Source organism: Mastacembelus armatus, chromosome 3 (assembly GCF_900324485.2).
Source record: "Mastacembelus armatus chromosome 3, fMasArm1.2, whole genome shotgun sequence".
In the NCBI taxonomy this organism is placed as follows: Eukaryota; Metazoa; Chordata; class Actinopteri; order Synbranchiformes; family Mastacembelidae; genus Mastacembelus; species Mastacembelus armatus.
The window spans coordinates 4,468,771-4,487,399 of NC_046635.1; the positions used below are offsets into that span (position 1 = coordinate 4,468,771).

The 18,629-nt window shown below is 39.4% G+C and overlaps 2 protein-coding genes across 4 annotated transcripts; both read left to right on the top strand.

Moving 5' to 3' along the window:
• Nucleotides 1–1,390: 1,390 nt before the first annotated feature.
• Nucleotides 1,391–11,565, top strand: LOC113138257 (EGF-like repeat and discoidin I-like domain-containing protein 3). Of its 2 annotated transcripts, none has more exons than XM_026320566.1 (10): nt 1,391–1,571; nt 4,921–5,046; nt 5,131–5,262; nt 7,781–7,894; nt 8,337–8,518; nt 8,609–8,764; nt 8,920–9,064; nt 9,572–9,774; nt 9,854–10,009; nt 10,835–11,565. In XM_026320566.1, the coding sequence occupies exons 1-10, from the start codon at nt 1,496–1,498 to the stop codon at nt 10,976–10,978; spliced, it is 1,434 nt and encodes a 477-aa protein (XP_026176351.1). In that variant the 5' UTR covers nt 1,391–1,495; the 3' UTR covers nt 10,979–11,565. The 2 variants fall into 2 exon arrangements, with proteins under 2 accessions (XP_026176351.1, XP_026176352.1); XM_026320567.2 differs by having other exon boundaries at nt 9,590–9,774.
• A 4,165-nt stretch (nt 11,566–15,730) lies between these two features.
• mibp2 (muscle-specific beta 1 integrin binding protein 2) lies at nt 15,731–18,200 on the top strand. Of its 2 annotated transcripts, XM_026320413.2 has the most exons (8): nt 15,733–16,002; nt 16,581–16,671; nt 16,877–16,925; nt 17,129–17,318; nt 17,402–17,473; nt 17,561–17,667; nt 17,768–17,858; nt 17,941–18,200. In XM_026320413.2, the coding sequence occupies exons 1-7, from the start codon at nt 15,977–15,979 to the stop codon at nt 17,851–17,853; spliced, it is 621 nt and encodes a 206-aa protein (XP_026176198.1). In that variant the 5' UTR covers nt 15,733–15,976; the 3' UTR covers nt 17,854–17,858; nt 17,941–18,200. The 2 variants fall into 2 exon arrangements, with proteins under 2 accessions (XP_026176199.1, XP_026176198.1); XM_026320414.2 differs by lacking the exon at nt 16,877–16,925 and having other exon boundaries at nt 15,731–16,002.
• The last annotated feature ends 429 nt before the right edge of the window (nt 18,201–18,629 follow it).

The following is an 18,629-nucleotide window of genomic DNA, read 5'->3' on the forward strand; positions in this document are numbered from 1 at the left end:
ACCCAAATGAATAAATGGTTGCTTAATGTTTGGTCTTAGACTCACTGCCAGCCCCTTAACCAAGGAAATAGAGCACTGCACTGTGGTCCTCAATAGCTGGCAAGGGTCAAATGCAGTGGTTTCCCACAGGGATTAATTCACACAAGCACATTGGTGAGCCACTCAGTTTCTCTGCCAAATGTTGTTTGGAGTCTTGTTTTCTTGACTGTGTGACTAAATGTTATTTTGAGCTGCAGGTATTTTCATTTTTACCTGGTATGTGAAAACAGCCTATTAATAATCCATGGGCCTAATTCATAGCCTCGCCTACATGTCATTCTTAGGGTAGTGTTGCCTTTGCATGCTCATAATAAAACAGGACATTTAATAACAGAGCTTGTTTGTCAATTAATGTCAGAAATATTAATATCAGTCTGGTTGATGGAGTGTAATGACTTTCAATTCCCCACCAGCAGGGGACTGGGACTTCCAGCAGCCATAAGTCGGCCTGTGAGCACCATCATCTTTGCATGGGCTGTACTGCAGTGCCCCTTGGTTTGCTGGATCTTCCGCACTGCAGGAGACAGGATGTCCAGCGGCCATTAACCTGACTGCGAGCACCTTTTCCCTTCATGAGCTCTACCACAGTGCCCCTTGGTTCTCTGGTTCTTCCCCACCACCATGGGACCGGGACATCCAATTAATACTAATGTCAATGTGAAAAATTAATTTACTACAGTCAACATTCAAAATGAACTTTGAAAAAAAGCACTGTAAACAGTACCTTGGTAGGATGCAAAACTTGTGCCACAGTCTTAATAGGTTAATTTAGCTGGCAACGATGACAACATTGGACCTGGAAGACAGGTTTGCACAACAAATGATTTTATGTCATTTTATTAGGAGTGGGTGCAGACAATAAAACCATTAAAATTAAAGACGTATCTAAAGTTAACGTATAAAATTAAAAATATTGCACCTATCAGCCTAATTTTGAGGAGGGTTTTATTCAGCAGATGTGTTATGTAATATACATATTTGACTCTGTTACACATTACACATTCTTCTAGCTAGCTACTCTTTGATAAGGTCAAACTCCCTGTAGATTTGCTTAAAGTTGTTAGAATAAGTGTATCAAATATAATAATCTCTTCAGGTTTTTCTTAATAGGCTGTATTATATAATGAAATATATACATTCTGTATTATATTTTCTTAATTTATTAATAAGTTTCTACAAATTTCCCCAGAAATCAACATTTAAGCGGTTATTTTTCAAAAGTGTCTTCTGGGGGAGCATGCCCCTGGACCCCCCCTAAGCTTTGTTGACCTTAATCTTAATCCCTGTGTACGGCCCTGCACATCGGGTGTTATCGGAAAACTCCCGGCTCTCTTCGTGGTTCCTTTACGTTCTTGTTGGGACACCGATTTTTCCGACAGCACTTTAAGGCAGCGTTAGTTAGGAGTTCAGTGGTAACGTCGCTCGGAACAAACAAACAAAGTAGAGGTAAACAAATATGAAGGGAGCCGCAAATTTAAGAACAGCGCTTTTAACAACCTTTGCTCTTATACTTTGTCTGTATTCAACCAGAGGTAAGTTTTTTTCCTTTTTAACCACCAACACGTATCCAACCTGATCCATACATGTTTATGTTGTGTCAAAGATTTACACTTCGAAAACCAGACTTTATTTTCTTTTTCCATATAATCAACCAAGAGACCCTGACGCTAAACGTCTTACTGTCCCTGGTATTTGTTTTAGCTCCGAGGTTAGTTCGGGCTAAATGAATCAAACCAGTGTATAGGCCTGCTGTTTCTACTGACTCATCGCCATCCAGTGTGATGTTTCCTACTGTGCGTCAATCTGTCTTGATGATGGCAAAGTGAGCGCTTATAATGAATGACAAAGTGGTAAAATGTGGTCATTTAAATGAAAATGCATGTCTCTCTTAAGGAATCACCCAATAGTTACTACATACTACATACTAAACATGTTACTACATACTAAACATATTTAAATCTAAGTGTTTTAACGTAGATAGTATTGCAATACTCTCATCTGACAATTTATCTGTAATGAAATGTCTTTAACTCTCAGTCATGAACATACGTTTCCTGGAAGCAGTCAAGATGTAGTTTGTACATCCTATATATATCCCAAGATGCCATCTGATTATTGTGGCTGTAGAATGGGTGATTAAATCTGACACTACTCTGTTATTACATGGTCTGTTATTACAAAGTTCTTTTTTACTCAGTGGTTATAGGCCTAGTGTAAGGGGCAGGCCTGTAAAGGAAATAATACTCACATTAGTGAGTATTATCTGTATGTTTTTCTTTTCCTGCACATAATGCCCACAGTACAGATCAGTTTGTGAAATGTAGGTTTACATTTCCAGTTCTTAAAAAGCAAGATGACACATCACAATGGGCTCATCCTGTTGTTAGCTTATATTGTAAGATATTACTGTTCTTGTGGACACCTTACTGGTCACAGGTGGTGACAGGTGGAACAGGAAAATAGCACCATGTGTGAGCTCGTCTGGAGCCGTCGTTGAACCAGCTGTCCACTCGTCTAACTTTAGTTCGACCTGGAAATGTGCTGCCAAACAGGAGCACTTAAAATACTCTGGAGACATCAAGCTTCTTTGACTGTCTTTACTGTGTGTGGCTGCTGATCCTCTGCTGCCATGATGTTTGTGTACATTCAGAGCCTACCGCTTTGCTCATCACCCACCTGTCAGTCAGGTGTGCCAGCTGTCCTGCGCCGCTCGTGAGCTGCTGCTCTGTCATGTTGTGTAACAGCTCAATCCCGAAAGAGCTGCATGCTTTGGTGCAACCTGACTAATCCTGCAAGCTTTTAATCCTGCACAGACACATTCTGTTGTCAGTGCTGGCCTCAGAAAAATGTGATGCTTGTTTACATCTTTCCCTTAGAATCATTGGTTATCAGATCTTATTTTCAGAGCCGACATGATCAGTCGGTCTACTGAAAAATAACCTGCGACTATTTTGATAAAGCATTTTTAAACAAAAATGCAAAACTTTCAATGGTTCCAGCTTTGAAAGTCTGAGAATTTGTTGCTGTCCTTTGTGCCATGTGATAACAAATGAAATATATTTACATTTTTGACTGTTGCTTGGACAAAACAAGGCAGCTAATAATGTCATATTACACTTGAGATAATAGTGATTCAACAAAATATAGAATTTATTGAGAAAGTAATTGGTCTGTTAATAATGAAAATAGTCATTAGGTGGAACCCTTTTTTAGCAATAGGAAACTCTAATTTTTCATGCACATACAGAAACCACTATGTACATAGAGATCTGAAGTAGACAAATAAAAGGCTTATGATTTAGAATCTTTATGTTTTCATTTAAGTCTCTTGTAGCCGGTTTTATTCCATCTACCACTTATCCTAGTTCATCCAGGGTCACAACATTGAGTGAGAGGTGGAGTACACTCACATTCACTCCTACAGGTTATTTAGAGTCACCAGTTAACCTAACCCCAAAATGCATGTCTTTAAACTGTGGAAGCAAGCTGGAGTACGAGAAAACCCACATTAACTGCACACAGAAAACCCGAGGGTCAAACAGGATTCAAACCTAGAACAGTGCTAACCACCACACCACTGTTCCAGCCTTATTAAATGTACAGTTTCATGCTAAAGCTGATTTTGCTGTATAAATGATTCTCTCTGATCAATTACTTTTTCTGACAAACAGGTTGAGCTCAGGTTTGCTGTCATGCTGAAACATGTCACTTTAGTAGTCAATCCAGTCTGCCCAGTTCAGAGGTTTGACAATGGCTGTCAAATGAGCCTTGTTTGGGTAGAGTGACAAAATGTGCAAAGTATTGTTTTTCAGAAAGTCTGTGCTATTTACAAATTTCCAGCAGGTCTTTACCTCACAGATGCTTAAAAGCCTGTGTATAGCTTATATGACGACTCTGGCATCTGATGAGTCAATAAGCTGCTTGAAAAAAAAATTGAGTTAAAGGTTTTGTAGTTTTAACAGTTCTAGCATGATTCACCAATCTGTGCCTGCCACTCCACTCCCACTGGAGGTCTCTGCCATCATTGTCCTGCTCCAGCCCGGATCTGTGACTCAACACTGTTGGTATAAAGACTCAGGGCAGACATGCAGCAACAAAGAGGAATCACACTATTATTCATATTATTTACACACTATTCGCTTTCCTAATACAAATTATGATACCTATAAAATATCAGTGTTGGCTGAAGAGAAACAAAACAGAAAGGGCAAGAATGAGAAAAAGTAAGGAAAGAAAAGAAAAATTGTTCTTATGTGGTGTGTGTCATACCCCTGGACCACCCTGTTATCATGTTTTATCATAAACCTTGCACTTTGGTACTATAGTCTTTTATTGTTGTTGCTGTGTTTCATGCATACATCTTTAATGTTGCCTGTCTTGTGTATGTTCATGGATTGTGTACTGTATAATGGCCACTGTTTTGGTGGCATAAATAGAAGAGATCTGAAAATGCAAATGGATCCCAACCCTCAGATGCTTGTGTGTGGTTAAATCCCTCTTTGATTTTGTGAGGAATGGTGGTCATTTACACATTTTGCATCAACTTCCCTTTTTTTTTCTCTTATATAACATACGAAGTATAAGCTTGTTTGGCTCAGTCATGACCTAAACCTGGTAGTCCAGACAGCACCATGAATAATATAACACCAACAACAATCAAGAGTTTCCTCATTAAAGAAACAAGTGCTTCAGGGCATGTACTGCTGTTGCACTGGCAGTGGACAAAGTGGTTTCTCTGGTTTCCACAGTAATAAGTTAAATACATCACAGCTGAACAACACAAGGGGCCCAAATAGGAGGTGCATTTGGGTACAGTAGATTTCAGTTGTTACGTGACTTCATACCTCACATTCACGGTTTTTCTCAATCTCATTTGCTCAGGTGACTACTGTGAGGTGAATCTTTGTCACAATGGAGGAACATGTGTGACAAGTGTAGGAGAGGATCCCTTCATCTGTATCTGTGCAGATGGCTTTGGTGGAGACACCTGCAACCTCACAGAGACAGGTAGGGGAAAAGCTGATTTTTTAAGGGAGAAAGTATAATTAAATGTGTATGAAAACTAATCTCTTTCCTCCTTTCTTCTCTTAGGACCCTGCAGTCCTAACCCCTGTAAGAACGATGGGCTGTGCGAGGTCATTGCTCCAACCAGACGAGGAGATGTTTTCAGTGAATACATCTGCAAGTGTCAGTCTGGCTTCGAAGGAGTGCAATGTCAGATCAGTAAGTTACTTCTGGCTGTGATTCCTGAGCATGTCCTTTTTGCCCTTTGCCCCTATGCAACTACACATTTACGCTAACCATAAATACCTCTACATTTTACTCTTAGCTGAGGTTTTATCATTAAAGGGAAATATTTTAAGGCCAAAAATGCTTAGTATTCCTAATGCAAGAAAAAAGTAAGTAAATAGGAGAAAGTCATGTCAGATTTTGGCAGAACAACACAATAGACAGTGCAATACAACTAGCAGTAGGCTTCAGTTTTAGAAATAGTTTCTGAGCATGAACACAAGGTTTTTCCATCCTGTCATAGTATTAGTGGTGAAAGAGATGTGCATTCAGCTCAGCGCCTCCATGAAAGGATCTCATTCAGCTGCCTCTGTGGTCATTCTGTCTGTCTAATTAGTAAAAGACCACTTCAAGTCTCTTAGCATGCAGATGCTTTCCACACAGGTTTAACACTGAATCTGAACGAGTGTCTAAATTGTCTTGGAATTATTGCAGACTATTTAGCTCATTACTAGAAACTGAATGTTGATATCAAAATCATCTGTGGTAAATAAAGTATTTCCCTCTATGAACACTCGTAACTGGGAATTAGACAACCATAATCTTTATGTATACAAGTTTTCAGTGCAAAACCTATAGAGATGAATAAGTTCTGAATATAAGGTAACTCTCAGAACTTCAATTTATGCTATTACTGAAGAGGTTTTTATCTTGCAAATGAACAGCTCACCCTCACTGAGCTCACAGTCTGACCACCAATTGTAGTGTTTAGGCAGTCTGGTTGTCTACTCCCAACTATTTTCCAATTTTGATTCAGTCAGATGTCATAGGCTGGAATGGGGGTGGAATCTGCCAGATTTATTATGTACACAAAATGCACAGACATAAATGTATAAATGAAACTAATGATCTGATGTTACAAAGGATAAATTAGCAATAGTTTCATCCAACCATCCATTTTCTATACCCGCTTTTCCTGGCACAATAGTTTCATTTTGTTTACAAATAACACTACAAAGACTTGAAAAATTAGCAGTTCTAGGTACCATATTTCTGTAATTCTTGTTTACTCAACATGAATGTCATGGTTTAGATGAAACTCAGTTAACATTGCAGACTTTGTTTAAAGAGCAAATGATTAAGGCCATTTCACAGTCTGTCTCTCAATGTTATACTGGCATCTGTTTCTTTGTTGCGATCAATCCTCTTAGTGTTAACGGGAAGGATTTGAACAGACCCATGCTGCATTACGTCAATCTGTCACCTGAAGTCTGGTTTGTTATGGTTAGTGAGACAGCAGGGCAAACATTTTAGTTGATCATTTCTCTTGTTTTGTACTGACATTAACAGTTACTGTGAGTATGCATCATGAGATAGAGAGATACACAAATATCATAGATATATTATTTTGTTGACTATATCTACTACATCCTCCACAAAACTCATTAAGTTGACTCTGTAGTACCTCTCTAAAACTGCTTTAATGAATGTTAAATATTATTTCCTTCATGAAAGGAAGATTTATTGCACAGCTGTTGTGTCAGACTGCATATAGCTTCATGTATCTAATAAACTGCCAATAAAGCCTATGTAAGAGGAGTGTAGATACTAGTAGAAAACTATTTGATGCAACACTTGGAGTAGATTAGACTATTCCTCACAGATATGAGTGTGACTACAGATGTAAATGAAGCTTCATTGTGCACCAGAGTGGAAAACTTTAGGTGGAGGAGTCTACCATCCCACCGGCATGACCAATCACTAAGCCTAGACTTCTAAGGGTTAAAGACAACGCAAGACCGGATGGCATGTAAAACACATGAATGTGCTGATTGTCACTACAGCACAAAACTGTACATATGTACATTGATAGATTCAGCTGCTTAAACAGCAGGAGAGGTGCTACACCCAGACCTGGTCTGCAGTTAAGACTGTCTCACTGTGTAGCTTTGTCTCAGGAAAACAACATAAACACACATGAAGGTGAGTCAAAACAACAGTTCTGTGAAAAAACTACATTTTTTGACCAGACCATAATGTCTATATGCAGAGACTGTTATTACCAAGGAATCTTATTGCAGGTCCTTCATTTTTTATCTTATCAGCTTGTTGCCAGCAGTCACACCTCATCTGTGAAGGACGCAACACTCCAACTGTACAAACAATATTGACAGTGCTATACACGTATGCCACCTTGTGGCATCAGGGAGGATTACGAGGTGTCATCATAGACTTGTTTTGTTGTCATGGTTACTGTGGAGGAATGCTTGAAAAAAGATGGAAAATTTTCATTATAAGCTGAAATACAAACCTTTTAAAATATGTTGGAGGCACAATAAGTCTGTGGTGGTCATCCATCTGCCTCAAAAATCCTCTGTTGTCTCTGTGAGCCATTAGTGAGGAGGTTTGAATAACATTTGTGATTATGAGCTTATTTATAATTGTTAGTTTTCAATAAACCAAAAGTTTAAGGACTTAAAAATATGTTATTTTTTTGTTTCTTTTCTTTCAGATGTGAATGACTGTGACCAGCAGCCCTGTAAGAATGGAGGCGTGTGCAGAGATCTTGATGGAGACTACACCTGCCAGTGCCCCTCACCATATGTTGGAAAGCAGTGCCAGTTTCGTACGTTCACCTATTCTGTTATATTTTCCTAAAACATGTTCCAAGTTTCTGGAACTGACCAGTCACAGACTAGGTGTCAATTTTATTGTAAGTTTGTTTACTCAACCATAAGAACAAGCTAGTGTGTATAGATCTACTAAAATAAAAAGATGCTAATTTAAGATACACTCAACTTAAATCTTACTGGGTTAAGGAAGTAGAAAAAAGTTATAAATTTCATATGGTGGTTTGAAATGGATTCTTAAAGATTATCAAGAAATATTTTATCCAGAGGGTAAATGAGAAAACACACTGAAAATGGCATAACTAAATGAAAGCAAGAACAGTGAATTAATTATTTAACTCACTGCTTCAGTTTTGCTGTATTTTATAATTCATGTGATTTCAAATATGCATAGGTAGAATTCACAGAAAAGAAATTCATGTAATGAATTCATTTCAGGTTGCACTTCCTTGCTGGGGATGGAGGGAGGTGCAATTGTGGAGTCACAGATTTCTGCTTCCTCTGTGCACTACGGCATTCTGGGTCTCCAGCGTTGGGGCCCTGAGTTGGCTCGGCTAAACAACCAAGGCATCGTCAATGCCTGGACGTCAGCCACCAATGACAGGAACCCCTGGATCGAGGTGTGAGGCCAGACTGAATGCATTATTTAACTATGAGGTCGTATTGAGGACTGTGAAGTTGACTAACACTTGAGCACCTCCTAACAACAGGTTAATATGCAGAAGAAGATGCGTCTGACGGGCATCATCACTCAGGGTGCAAGTCGCATGGGCACAGCAGAGTACATCAAAGCCTTCAAGGTGGCGAGCAGCTTTGATGGGCAAACTTACACCACTTACAGAGAGGGCGGCCAACGGATCGACACAGTTAGGGAACTTCCTTTGTATTAAAGACAGATTACTTACAATGTGTGTTATGCTCACTGTACCTGCAGCTGTGTCATAATCTTAAACTGCAGATTCCACAAACAGCTTATCTTTTCTGCTTAATCAGCCCACTTTGCTGTGTCTGTGTGCTTCAGGTTCTCGTCGGCAACACAGACAATGACAGCACAAAGACCAACCTTTTTGACCCTCCGATCGTGGCCCAGTACATCCGCATAATCCCTGTGGTTTGCCGCCGGGCTTGTACGCTGCGCATGGAGTTGGTGGGCTGTGAACTCAATGGTAAACACAGTTTAAATGCAATTTTAAAGTACACAACCAGTTCAGAAACTGAACTAGTGGAAGTCATTTTAAAAAATCACTGAATATAAATGGATGGATTACAGTAGAATTAGGTTAAATTAAATTAGGGCCCTTGTAAACATTTCATTTTGAGCAAAGGTAAAAAAAAAAGAGGAAAAATAAGGAAATCATATACTAACATTTGCAGAGAAACCTGATAGATGTACAGTATGTACAATGCATGTCTACTCTGTGCATTTTGTTGTCTGCATTCTTCTACCCCTTGTGCATCTTTCTATTCCTTCCACTTGCTTGTCTCTGGGTGTTGAAATGATTTTAATTGTACTTGTTCCTAGTTACCTTTATATTTCTTTCTTCATTTTCGAAAATGGTGGGTCGTTTGTCTTTTCTTTGGGTGTATTCATTTGTCTTTTCCCCTTTTCCGCTCTTTCTCTTGTCGCTTTGCTTGTCCCTCCCTTTGTCTCTCCATCTGCTTTTGATTCACAGTTTATTCAAACACGGCAGGTTGCTCAGAGCCTCTGGGAATGAAGTCTCGCCTCATCTCCGATGGGCAGCTTTCAGCCTCCAGCTCTTACAAAACCTGGGGTATTGACAGCTTCACGTGGCACCCTCAGTTTGCCCGACTGGATAAACAGGGAAAAACAAATGCCTGGTCTCCTGCCAACAACAACTGCTCAGAGTGGCTCCAGGTAAGGGGAACCTCAGTGGTAAAATGTTCTTTGAAACTAACAGATGATGCAGAGTATAACTGCATTTTCTTCTTCTCAGGTTGATCTGGAGAAGACAAAGCGCCTCACAGGCATCATCACACAGGGGGCCAAGGACTTTGGGGTGGTGCAGTTTGTGTCTGTGTTTAAAGTTGCTTACAGTAATGATGGCGAATCATGGAGTATGGTCATGGATGAGAAAACCAGCAATCATAAGGTGACATAAATGTAGTCCCCTAATAAAGTATATCATTGATCAGTGGTAGCCAACTCCGGACCCTTAAGGGCCACTGCACTGCTTGTTTTCCAAATTTCCCTGCCCTGGAAATCATCAGTTTGACACCTGATCAAAGGTAATCAGCAGTGTGTTGGGTTGGGAAACAAGCATGACTGTGGCCCTCAAGGACCAGAGTTGGCTACCACTGCTATAGATGTTTAGTAAATTAGTCTCACGTCAGTGTGAAGATTCAGCTTCTGTCTGGTTTTATGAGGAGATATGTTTGTAGGTATTGTTGGAAGAGCCCATTCTCCTCACCGTGGTCTTTTTCTGACAGAATATTTTAGTTACAGTGAGAGAATTTTAGTTACAATGGCTGAACCCAGATGGCCCAGTAAAACTGTAATACAAGCGTGCTGCCTGGGGCTTCATCTTAGTACTCACCACCACTGGTTGGGGCTGGTAGGATGAGGGTTGTAAAGTTTCAGAAGGCAGTACGGCTCAGTTTATTACCAACCTTTAATAACAATCTGCCATTAAGACATTTGGATGTACACATGATACATTAGAGTAATCAGTCAATCAAGTTTATTTGTATAGCATCTTACTTTACTATATTTTATTATAGAGTATTATGTGCAGGTTCAACTGGGTTGCACCAAGTGGAAATTAAAGTTATGTTAATCACGCTCCTGTTACAGCAGATTCATTTCTCTTTCGAAAACTGAATATCATCAAACTGATCATACTTTACATACAGCAACTTTTGCTCAGTAAATTACTACTCTATGTCTAATTTATGAATATATGATCATGTATTTGCAGCTTTTCCAAGGCAACACTGACAACAACACTCATAAGAAGAATCTATTTGAGCCTCCATTCTATGCCCAATATGTCCGAGTTATCCCATGGGAGTGGCATGAGCGCATCACTCTACGCATGGAGCTGCTGGGCTGCGATGACTAGACCCATTTATGATCCATGCTCATCCTGCCACTCCATGTCCCCGGGTCTGAGCAGAGGCTGGAGCTTGACTAGAATCTAAGGGGATGATGTTTGATGAACAGCTTGGACTTTTAACACTTTAGCACTTTCTAACTATTAATGTTTTAATGTTTTTGTTAAAAAATCTTTGACATTGCAGCTTGTAATTGTTCACAATGTACTCTATTGAGTTTCCATGCTTTTAGTACTATTTTATATATAGATAAAATTTGCACAGATGTGGTCTTAGTCCTTATTATTTGCTACTGTTAAGAATACAAATTCATTTTAAGCTCTGTTAAGTCTCAAGACTATGCCCATTGTCCAACTGCTGTTTAGTTAATGACCATAAGTAGCATAATGAAATAGGGCATGTGCAATACAGACTATATTTCCAGCTATCCTGGAATTAAAAATTTATCCAAGAGCAGGAAATTAAAACTTCAACAACAATTATGAAAAACAGGACACTGCTCTGTCAATCAGATGATGGGATGACCCTCTGTAAGGCTTTTTGCAAAACATTTTTCATGTGATATCTGTTTTTTTACACATTAAAGCAGGTTTGTCAAACTCAGTCTTACATATAATTTCATGCTAACGTAATAGTTTTTCCATCAAATGTGAACTATCTAGAAACGTGTTGAAAATAAACATTGTAGTCCATTCCTGATTTTTTTTTAATTGATGATTTTTGAGATCATTTATTAAATGTTCGAACTAATGGTATTTGTTTTTTCATGTTAGCTTACCTGTATGTGCTGTACAGTTCTGTGAATGTTTATACTGCGTGTTGTTAGTTTATTTTCCTAGAACCGATAGGTCACAGTGCAGCATGGTGGCTTAGTGGTTAGCCATGTTACCCCTCAGCAAGAAGGTTCCTGGTTTGAAACCCATCAGGGGCCTTTCTGTGTAGAGTTTGCATGTTCTCCCTGTGCTTGTGTGGGTTTTCTCCAGGTACTCTGGTTTCCTCCCACAGTCCAAAAACATGTATGTCAGGTTGTTTGGTGACTCTAAATTGCCCATAGGAGTGAGTGTGAGTGTGTGAGGTTGTTTGTCTCTATGTGGCCCTGTGATGGACTGGGGACCTGTCCAGGGTGGACCCCTGCCTTTCACCCAAAGAGAGCTGGGATAGGCTCCAGCAGATCCCTGTGACAGTGGGTCATGCATGGTCTAAATAGTTTGATCACAGCCACTAGGTGGCAGTCAGAGTTCAGGTGCAACAACAGGAAGTGCAAAACTGAATGTGCAGCAACTACTTAACTCTCTATTAACTATGCCAATAATCCTAATTTATTTTACAAATAAACAACATTTAGAGTAACCTAAGATTTCATATTATTATCAGCACTTATACAATACTATCCACCAACTGTATCACATGGCCAGATTGGATAGTAGATTTCCTGGATTTCCTGAATGAACTGTAAAAAACGTGCAGTCATGCAGAAAATTGGCATTTATGGAAATACATCATTTAATGAGATTAAATGTGAAAAATGCAGGATGACACAAATGTGACTGCTGAAAATCTGGGTTGAAATGTGATGGGGAAACAGTGAACAAACAGCAGATGAGAATTCAATGAACAGTCACTGATATATGTCCACAGACCACACAGTATCTCTCAGGTTTATGAGACATTTATATGTAGGCTAATATTTGCTGTGCCACTGATTCAGTGTCTCAGGTAAGACGGAAGTTGAAATAAGCAGACAGCTTTATTTTCCAACTACACAAATGTGTTTAAATGTTTCTAAATCTTTTTGAATAACTGAAACAAAAACATTTAACTTGATCAAATACTAAGGTTCTAAATAGACTTAATACATTTTAATTGTCTTGTTACTAATTATTAAATCCAGTCCAGGGCCATACGCATTAAGAAATACTGAGGTCAACAAAGCTTTTGTCCAGGGGCATGCTCCCCTGGAAGAAACGTTGAAAAATAATCCCTTGAATGTTGATTTCTGTGGAAATTTGTGGAAACCGCTGGTTGTCCTGGTCCCCTAGTGGTGGGGAAGAACCACAGAACCAAGGGGTACTGTGCGGCTCACAGGACGCCCCAGTCCTGGGGCTTTGGGGTCCAGTCGTCTGGTGGTGGTGAAAAACCAGAGAATGCAGGGACATTGTGGCACAGCCCATGCCAGGCGAAACTGCTCACAGGCCGGCTAATGGCAGAAGGACGTCCCGGTCCCCTGGTGGTGGGGCAGAGCCAGAGAACCAAGGGGTACTTGGCCCCATTCCACTCTTTTACCTGGTCATGAAGTTCTTTATATTCTCTGTAGACTTTCAGCCATCCTGCCAGTTTTATATTCCGGTCCAGTTTTTGTTACAATACTTTATTCTCGCACATACCATTTAGTGTTATTTATATATCAGAAAGAATTAGTGTTCATTTCGCTCAATACATTGATCACTTTAGGTACTACTTATTTTAAGATCAAAATTTCACATATAAAACACATAATCAACCCTAACCCAGCACTCTATAAAATAACTAGGTTTAGCTTCACTGTGTCCAGCTAAAGTACAACACAGAAATACTGTTTCTATAGCGATACAGTAATAACATGGTACTTTTACTTCTTTATTACTTATCTTAGGTTTGAATATACAACTTTTACTTGTAACATTGTGATTTTGCTACCTATATTTATGAAAGTAAAGGGTCTGAGTATGTTTTCACTAACTGGTAGGTGTGACACATCAAAAAATGTATTACCTACTTTCTATGACCAATTATAACACTACTAAAATACTGAAAAGCTGTCCCTTGATATTCTAGATATTCATTTTTGCTATAGACACCATTAGATATGGTTAAGATACAAAGGCGCTACTTAAAAGCATATTTTCAAACTTCAATAGACCCAAGCTAAATATTTTATTAGGATATCTGAGTGAAAAATTGAATTTGACACACACATTTTCTGTCTTTTCGAGGAGTTGCAGATGTAGAGCAGGAAATGCATGCATGTAAATAAGTCATTGCATCATGGTGTAAACAAGGGATTCAGAGAAAAAGTTCTTCGTCAAATCTAGGAAATGCATGAAAATATGATTAGTTCTATGGTTTCAGAACCAAAAATCTCTTTAAAGGTGATGCGTCTCATCACGCATTATCACATGGTAGTCAAATGAGAAGGCAACAGTTCATCTGACTTGTAACTAACTTATACAGTATCCGTACAAGAGGAGGTTTGTTTATTGCAGCTTGACCCACTTGAAAACTTCAGACCAGATTCAAACCATGAATAGAAATATTTTTCTGCAGCATATTGTACACTTCAAGAAAATCTCTAAATTGGCAGAAAGTTTTTGAGTCAAACTATGAATAGAAAAGTTACACAGTGAACTAAATTCCACACTTGGCGATTTCCTCTTCATATTTGAGGTTCTCGAGGTGTAAACCCCAACATAAGTAATATTTTGGTGAAACCTCAGGAAACTGTCTCAGAGTTGTTTGGGAAGTTTCTCTACAAAACAAAAAAAGGTCAGCTAGTGACTGAAAAAAAATACCACAGCAATGTGAGTGAGGTAGGAAATGTTTTAATGTGTTTCTTTTGTGTTTCTGATTCAGATACTAACACTAGCTGTTTTTTTTATTTGGCAGTACAGGCACCCTACAGGTACGATGTTTACTTGGTGTATGTTCACATGCATTTTGGTTAAATTTCTACTCTTGTCAATTTGCAGAGATATTAAGATTCAGTGATGGCTAAAACTCAAGTAAAGTTGTAACAACACAGTTTAAAAACCCTCTTAATACTTAATCCCAATGAAAAAATAATATATTATTTTATTTAAATGTGAAAACTGAAGGCAGCATTGTAGAGTGTTTCTTTCATAGAGCTACAAAAATAATAAACCACCTTTAAAAGTCATTCATGTCAGAATTTGTAAATGTACTTAAAGTATAAAAATATAAGTAGCTATTATGAAGTGAATGCTGTTGAATAGTATTTTCACTAATGATGCACTGTACAAGCAAAATTTCAGTCTTATAATGGGCAGGCTAAAACCTATTTTATAGTGTATTGGGTATTGTAATATCATCAGAAATATTACCATTAAATTATACTTAAAGGACCAAAAATACTCATCATCCAGAATGATCCATTTCACAATAACATACAGTAGATCACTAGATTATGACTATTGATGTATTAATACATAAGTGTCCTTCATTTTGCAGCTGGTATAAGCGGGGCTAATTTTAATTAACAACTTTATAGACTAAGTGTAATAAAGTGTAATATTCCCCTTGGAAATGTAGTGGAGTAGAAGTAATAGTTGTAATACTGAAGTAAAGAATAGGTAGTACATTTACTTAATTGTTTTCACATACAGCAAATAAATCAATAAAAAGGTTGAATCAGATGATTCTGATTGTATGTAATGTAAATGTAATAAGTAGGTAATACATTTGGGACTCAGTATTGTTTTAGTAGTGAATATATTACTCCTGAACAAATCCTCAGTGAAATCATGTCACATTTGTTACTGTAGTGTCGTTTAAACGTAGGATTTCTGTCTTTAACTCCGATATTTCTGATTTTACTAAGGTCATCTTTCCACTTCACGTGTCTATTACGTCTTTATTAAATTAAAAAGTACACAAAGAGTGAAGGCGGGCAGAGGCGGTGGGCGGGACTACAGTATCACTGGCTCGGGATTGGTTGTTGTCGGTATACGTGCGGCTCGAGAGTGTTTAAATAGCCAATCGCATCGCGGTTCTCGGTATGTGAAGCACGAACAGTGAGCTCAAGGTCTCTCTCAGCGAAGACAGCGGCCGTGTGACACCTCGTCTCTGCTCTGACTTACTCACTAACCCCGGGGCCATGGAGGAATCAAGTAGTTGATGTTTCCTGCGGCAACCTTCTCTTTTTAAGCCTTCTTCCCGTCTGATCATTGTGACCCTGAACCGGTTTATTGGAAACCTCTGCGACTTTCTACGAGCTTCGACCATCCGAAAACATGAAGTACATAATTGGCATCGGCGGGTGAGTAGTGCGGGATGAATGGCTGCGCTAACGTTAGCTCCAGGCTAAAGGGCTAGCTCCAGGTTAGTGAGCTAGCTCCAGGCTTATGGGCTAGCTGCAGGCTAGTGAGCTAGCTCCGGGCTAGTGAGCTAGCTCCAGGCTAATGAGCTAGCTCCAAGCTAATGCGCCGACAGGCCCTGGCAACACGTGGGGAAGGGTGATGGTGACATCCGCTAAGTTGTTGCTCGCTCCTTTGTTATACCGCCGTATACGCCTCAGTAGTAAGCAAACATGTGCGTCTTTATGTTACTATCCTCGTCCTGTAATCAGATGGAATAAGTAAAGAGAGCTAACTTTAAGCTAACCTGATAGACACATGCAATGGACCCGCCATATGCCCAGCTGACACACCCTTTTTGTGTCACCGCGTAGAGATAATGCCTGGAATCCATGAGGCGTCTGATTTTTGTGTTATGCATACATGCTATAGGACTTTATGGTCCAAAACCAGACTGCCCTGACCAGTGGATCCTCCATGTGGGATGTTTAATCCTTCAGTTGTATAGCGCTTTACCTTCATGTCGCTTTCTTCCATGCAGTGTAACCAATGGAGGGAAAACCACCCTCACCAACAGACTGATCAAGAACCTACCCAACTGCTGTGTGGTACATCAGGATGACTTTTTTAAGGTGAGCCACATACACACGTCTCGCTTGGAATTTCAGCTCTAGTTAACCGAAGGGACTGCTCTGAGGAGCAGGAGCAGGTGGGGTTTAACCTCTTTGCTGCTTGTGTTATTAGATGTAGTGTAAAAGCACCATTAGAGCCTTCCATATAGCAGAGTGTAGCTTTAGTGGAATGTACCTGGGTACATCTTATCAATGTATGTTTCAGCCCCAAGATCAGATTGAAGTTGGTGAAGATGGCTTTAAGCAGTACGATGGTAAGCCTGGGTTTTTATGGACGAGTGTGTGTGTCTGTGTGGGTGGTTGTTTGTCATGTGCGTTTGCTCCGGCTGTAACAATGTGCCTAATTTGTAATCTGCATGCCATATAGCTTACCTTGAATAGCGAACATCTTGCTTACTCACTTCTCTGCAATTTTTCTATATGCTTCTTTTTCCTTCCTCCATGCTTTTCTCTTCAGTCATTACTGCTCTGGACATGGACGCCATGATGAGCACGATCTACGCATGGTTGGAGAACCCGGTGAAGTTTGAGAAGTCGCATGGCGTTAATAACACCTTGGATACCGAGATCGTCCCAAAGTCTGACCATAAGGAGGAGGAGGAGACTCACATCCTTATTGTGGAAGGCTTTCTGCTTTACACCTACAGGTGAGAACGTGCTCATCTCTTGTGTGGTTTCGAGTTGTAAAAGAAAGTGGACCGACAAGCCTTGAAATATAATTGTCTTGCAGGCCTTTGATCGACGTGCTGAACCAACGGTACTTTATTTCCATCCCATATGAAGAATGCAAAAAGAGGAGGTGGTAAGTGCTTCAGTGTTTAGTCACCGTGCTCAACTGCTTTCTCGTCTAATTGCCATCTTGACTTGTGTAATTGGTGTTTCTCTGCAGCTCTAGGAACTACACGGTGCCAGACCCCCCCGGCCTGTTTGATGGCCACGTCTGGCCCATGTATTTGAAACACAAGAACATCATGGAGGCATCTGCTGTTGACGTTGGTAAATTAGCATATTTGTTTTTGTAATATCACTTCCTTGCGTGCAACTGCATTTCCATTTCTCATACTAATTAAGTGTGTGTGTGTGTGTACTATTACAGTGCAGCTAGATGGAACCAAGTCAAAGGATCAACTGTTCAACTTTGTCTATGGCGACATCCTGAATAACATCCAGAACTCTCTGTAACAAAGGTAGTAACATCAACTGACTGACCTATTTTAAAACTAAATATTTATATTTAAATGAGCTTCTAATTATTGTTTTTAATTTCAGGTCTTATGATCGGCTAAAAGGAGCATATACACAGCCTGCAAGCAGAAGACTGCCCTGCCTTCAAGTTTCTACCTGGCAGCTCATTTAGCTGACTGCTATGAATTTTTTTTATGTAAATGTTTGACAGCATCAAATGCTGGCATGATTTTATATCTCCCATATTTATTGCTTTGATACAGCCTACACCCAAGAGTTGGACATGTTCAGGTGATCGTTGCACTTAGTTGCATATGTCAATAAATGATCCTCCTGCCAAATGAGCTCTTTTGTTTCCTTTACAGATTTAACACTAAATGTATAATCTGAAGCCCTTTTAAGATGTAACTATTTTTTTTTTTTTAAATTTCAGGTTTAAATTTGTGAGAACTACATTTTTTCAATGTAGTCCTCTTTGGTGCTCTGGGTAGCTGGTACATGTAATTTAGGCACAGTGAGCTGACATCGTCATTATCTTGCTCCCAAGCAATGGTTGGTTTGAGTGATAAGTAGTCACGAGGTTGAACTTTGTGACCTTGCACTACAAGCACAACACTTATCTAAATTTAAACACACTTGGGCTTATTTCCATGTAAGTGTTTCCTTCAAGATAAACTTGAAATTATACAACTTCAAATATTCATTTAGTTGCTATTCAACAGCAATATTTGTTTAATGATGTGGATCAAGTCAATAGGTGGGGAAAAGTGCAA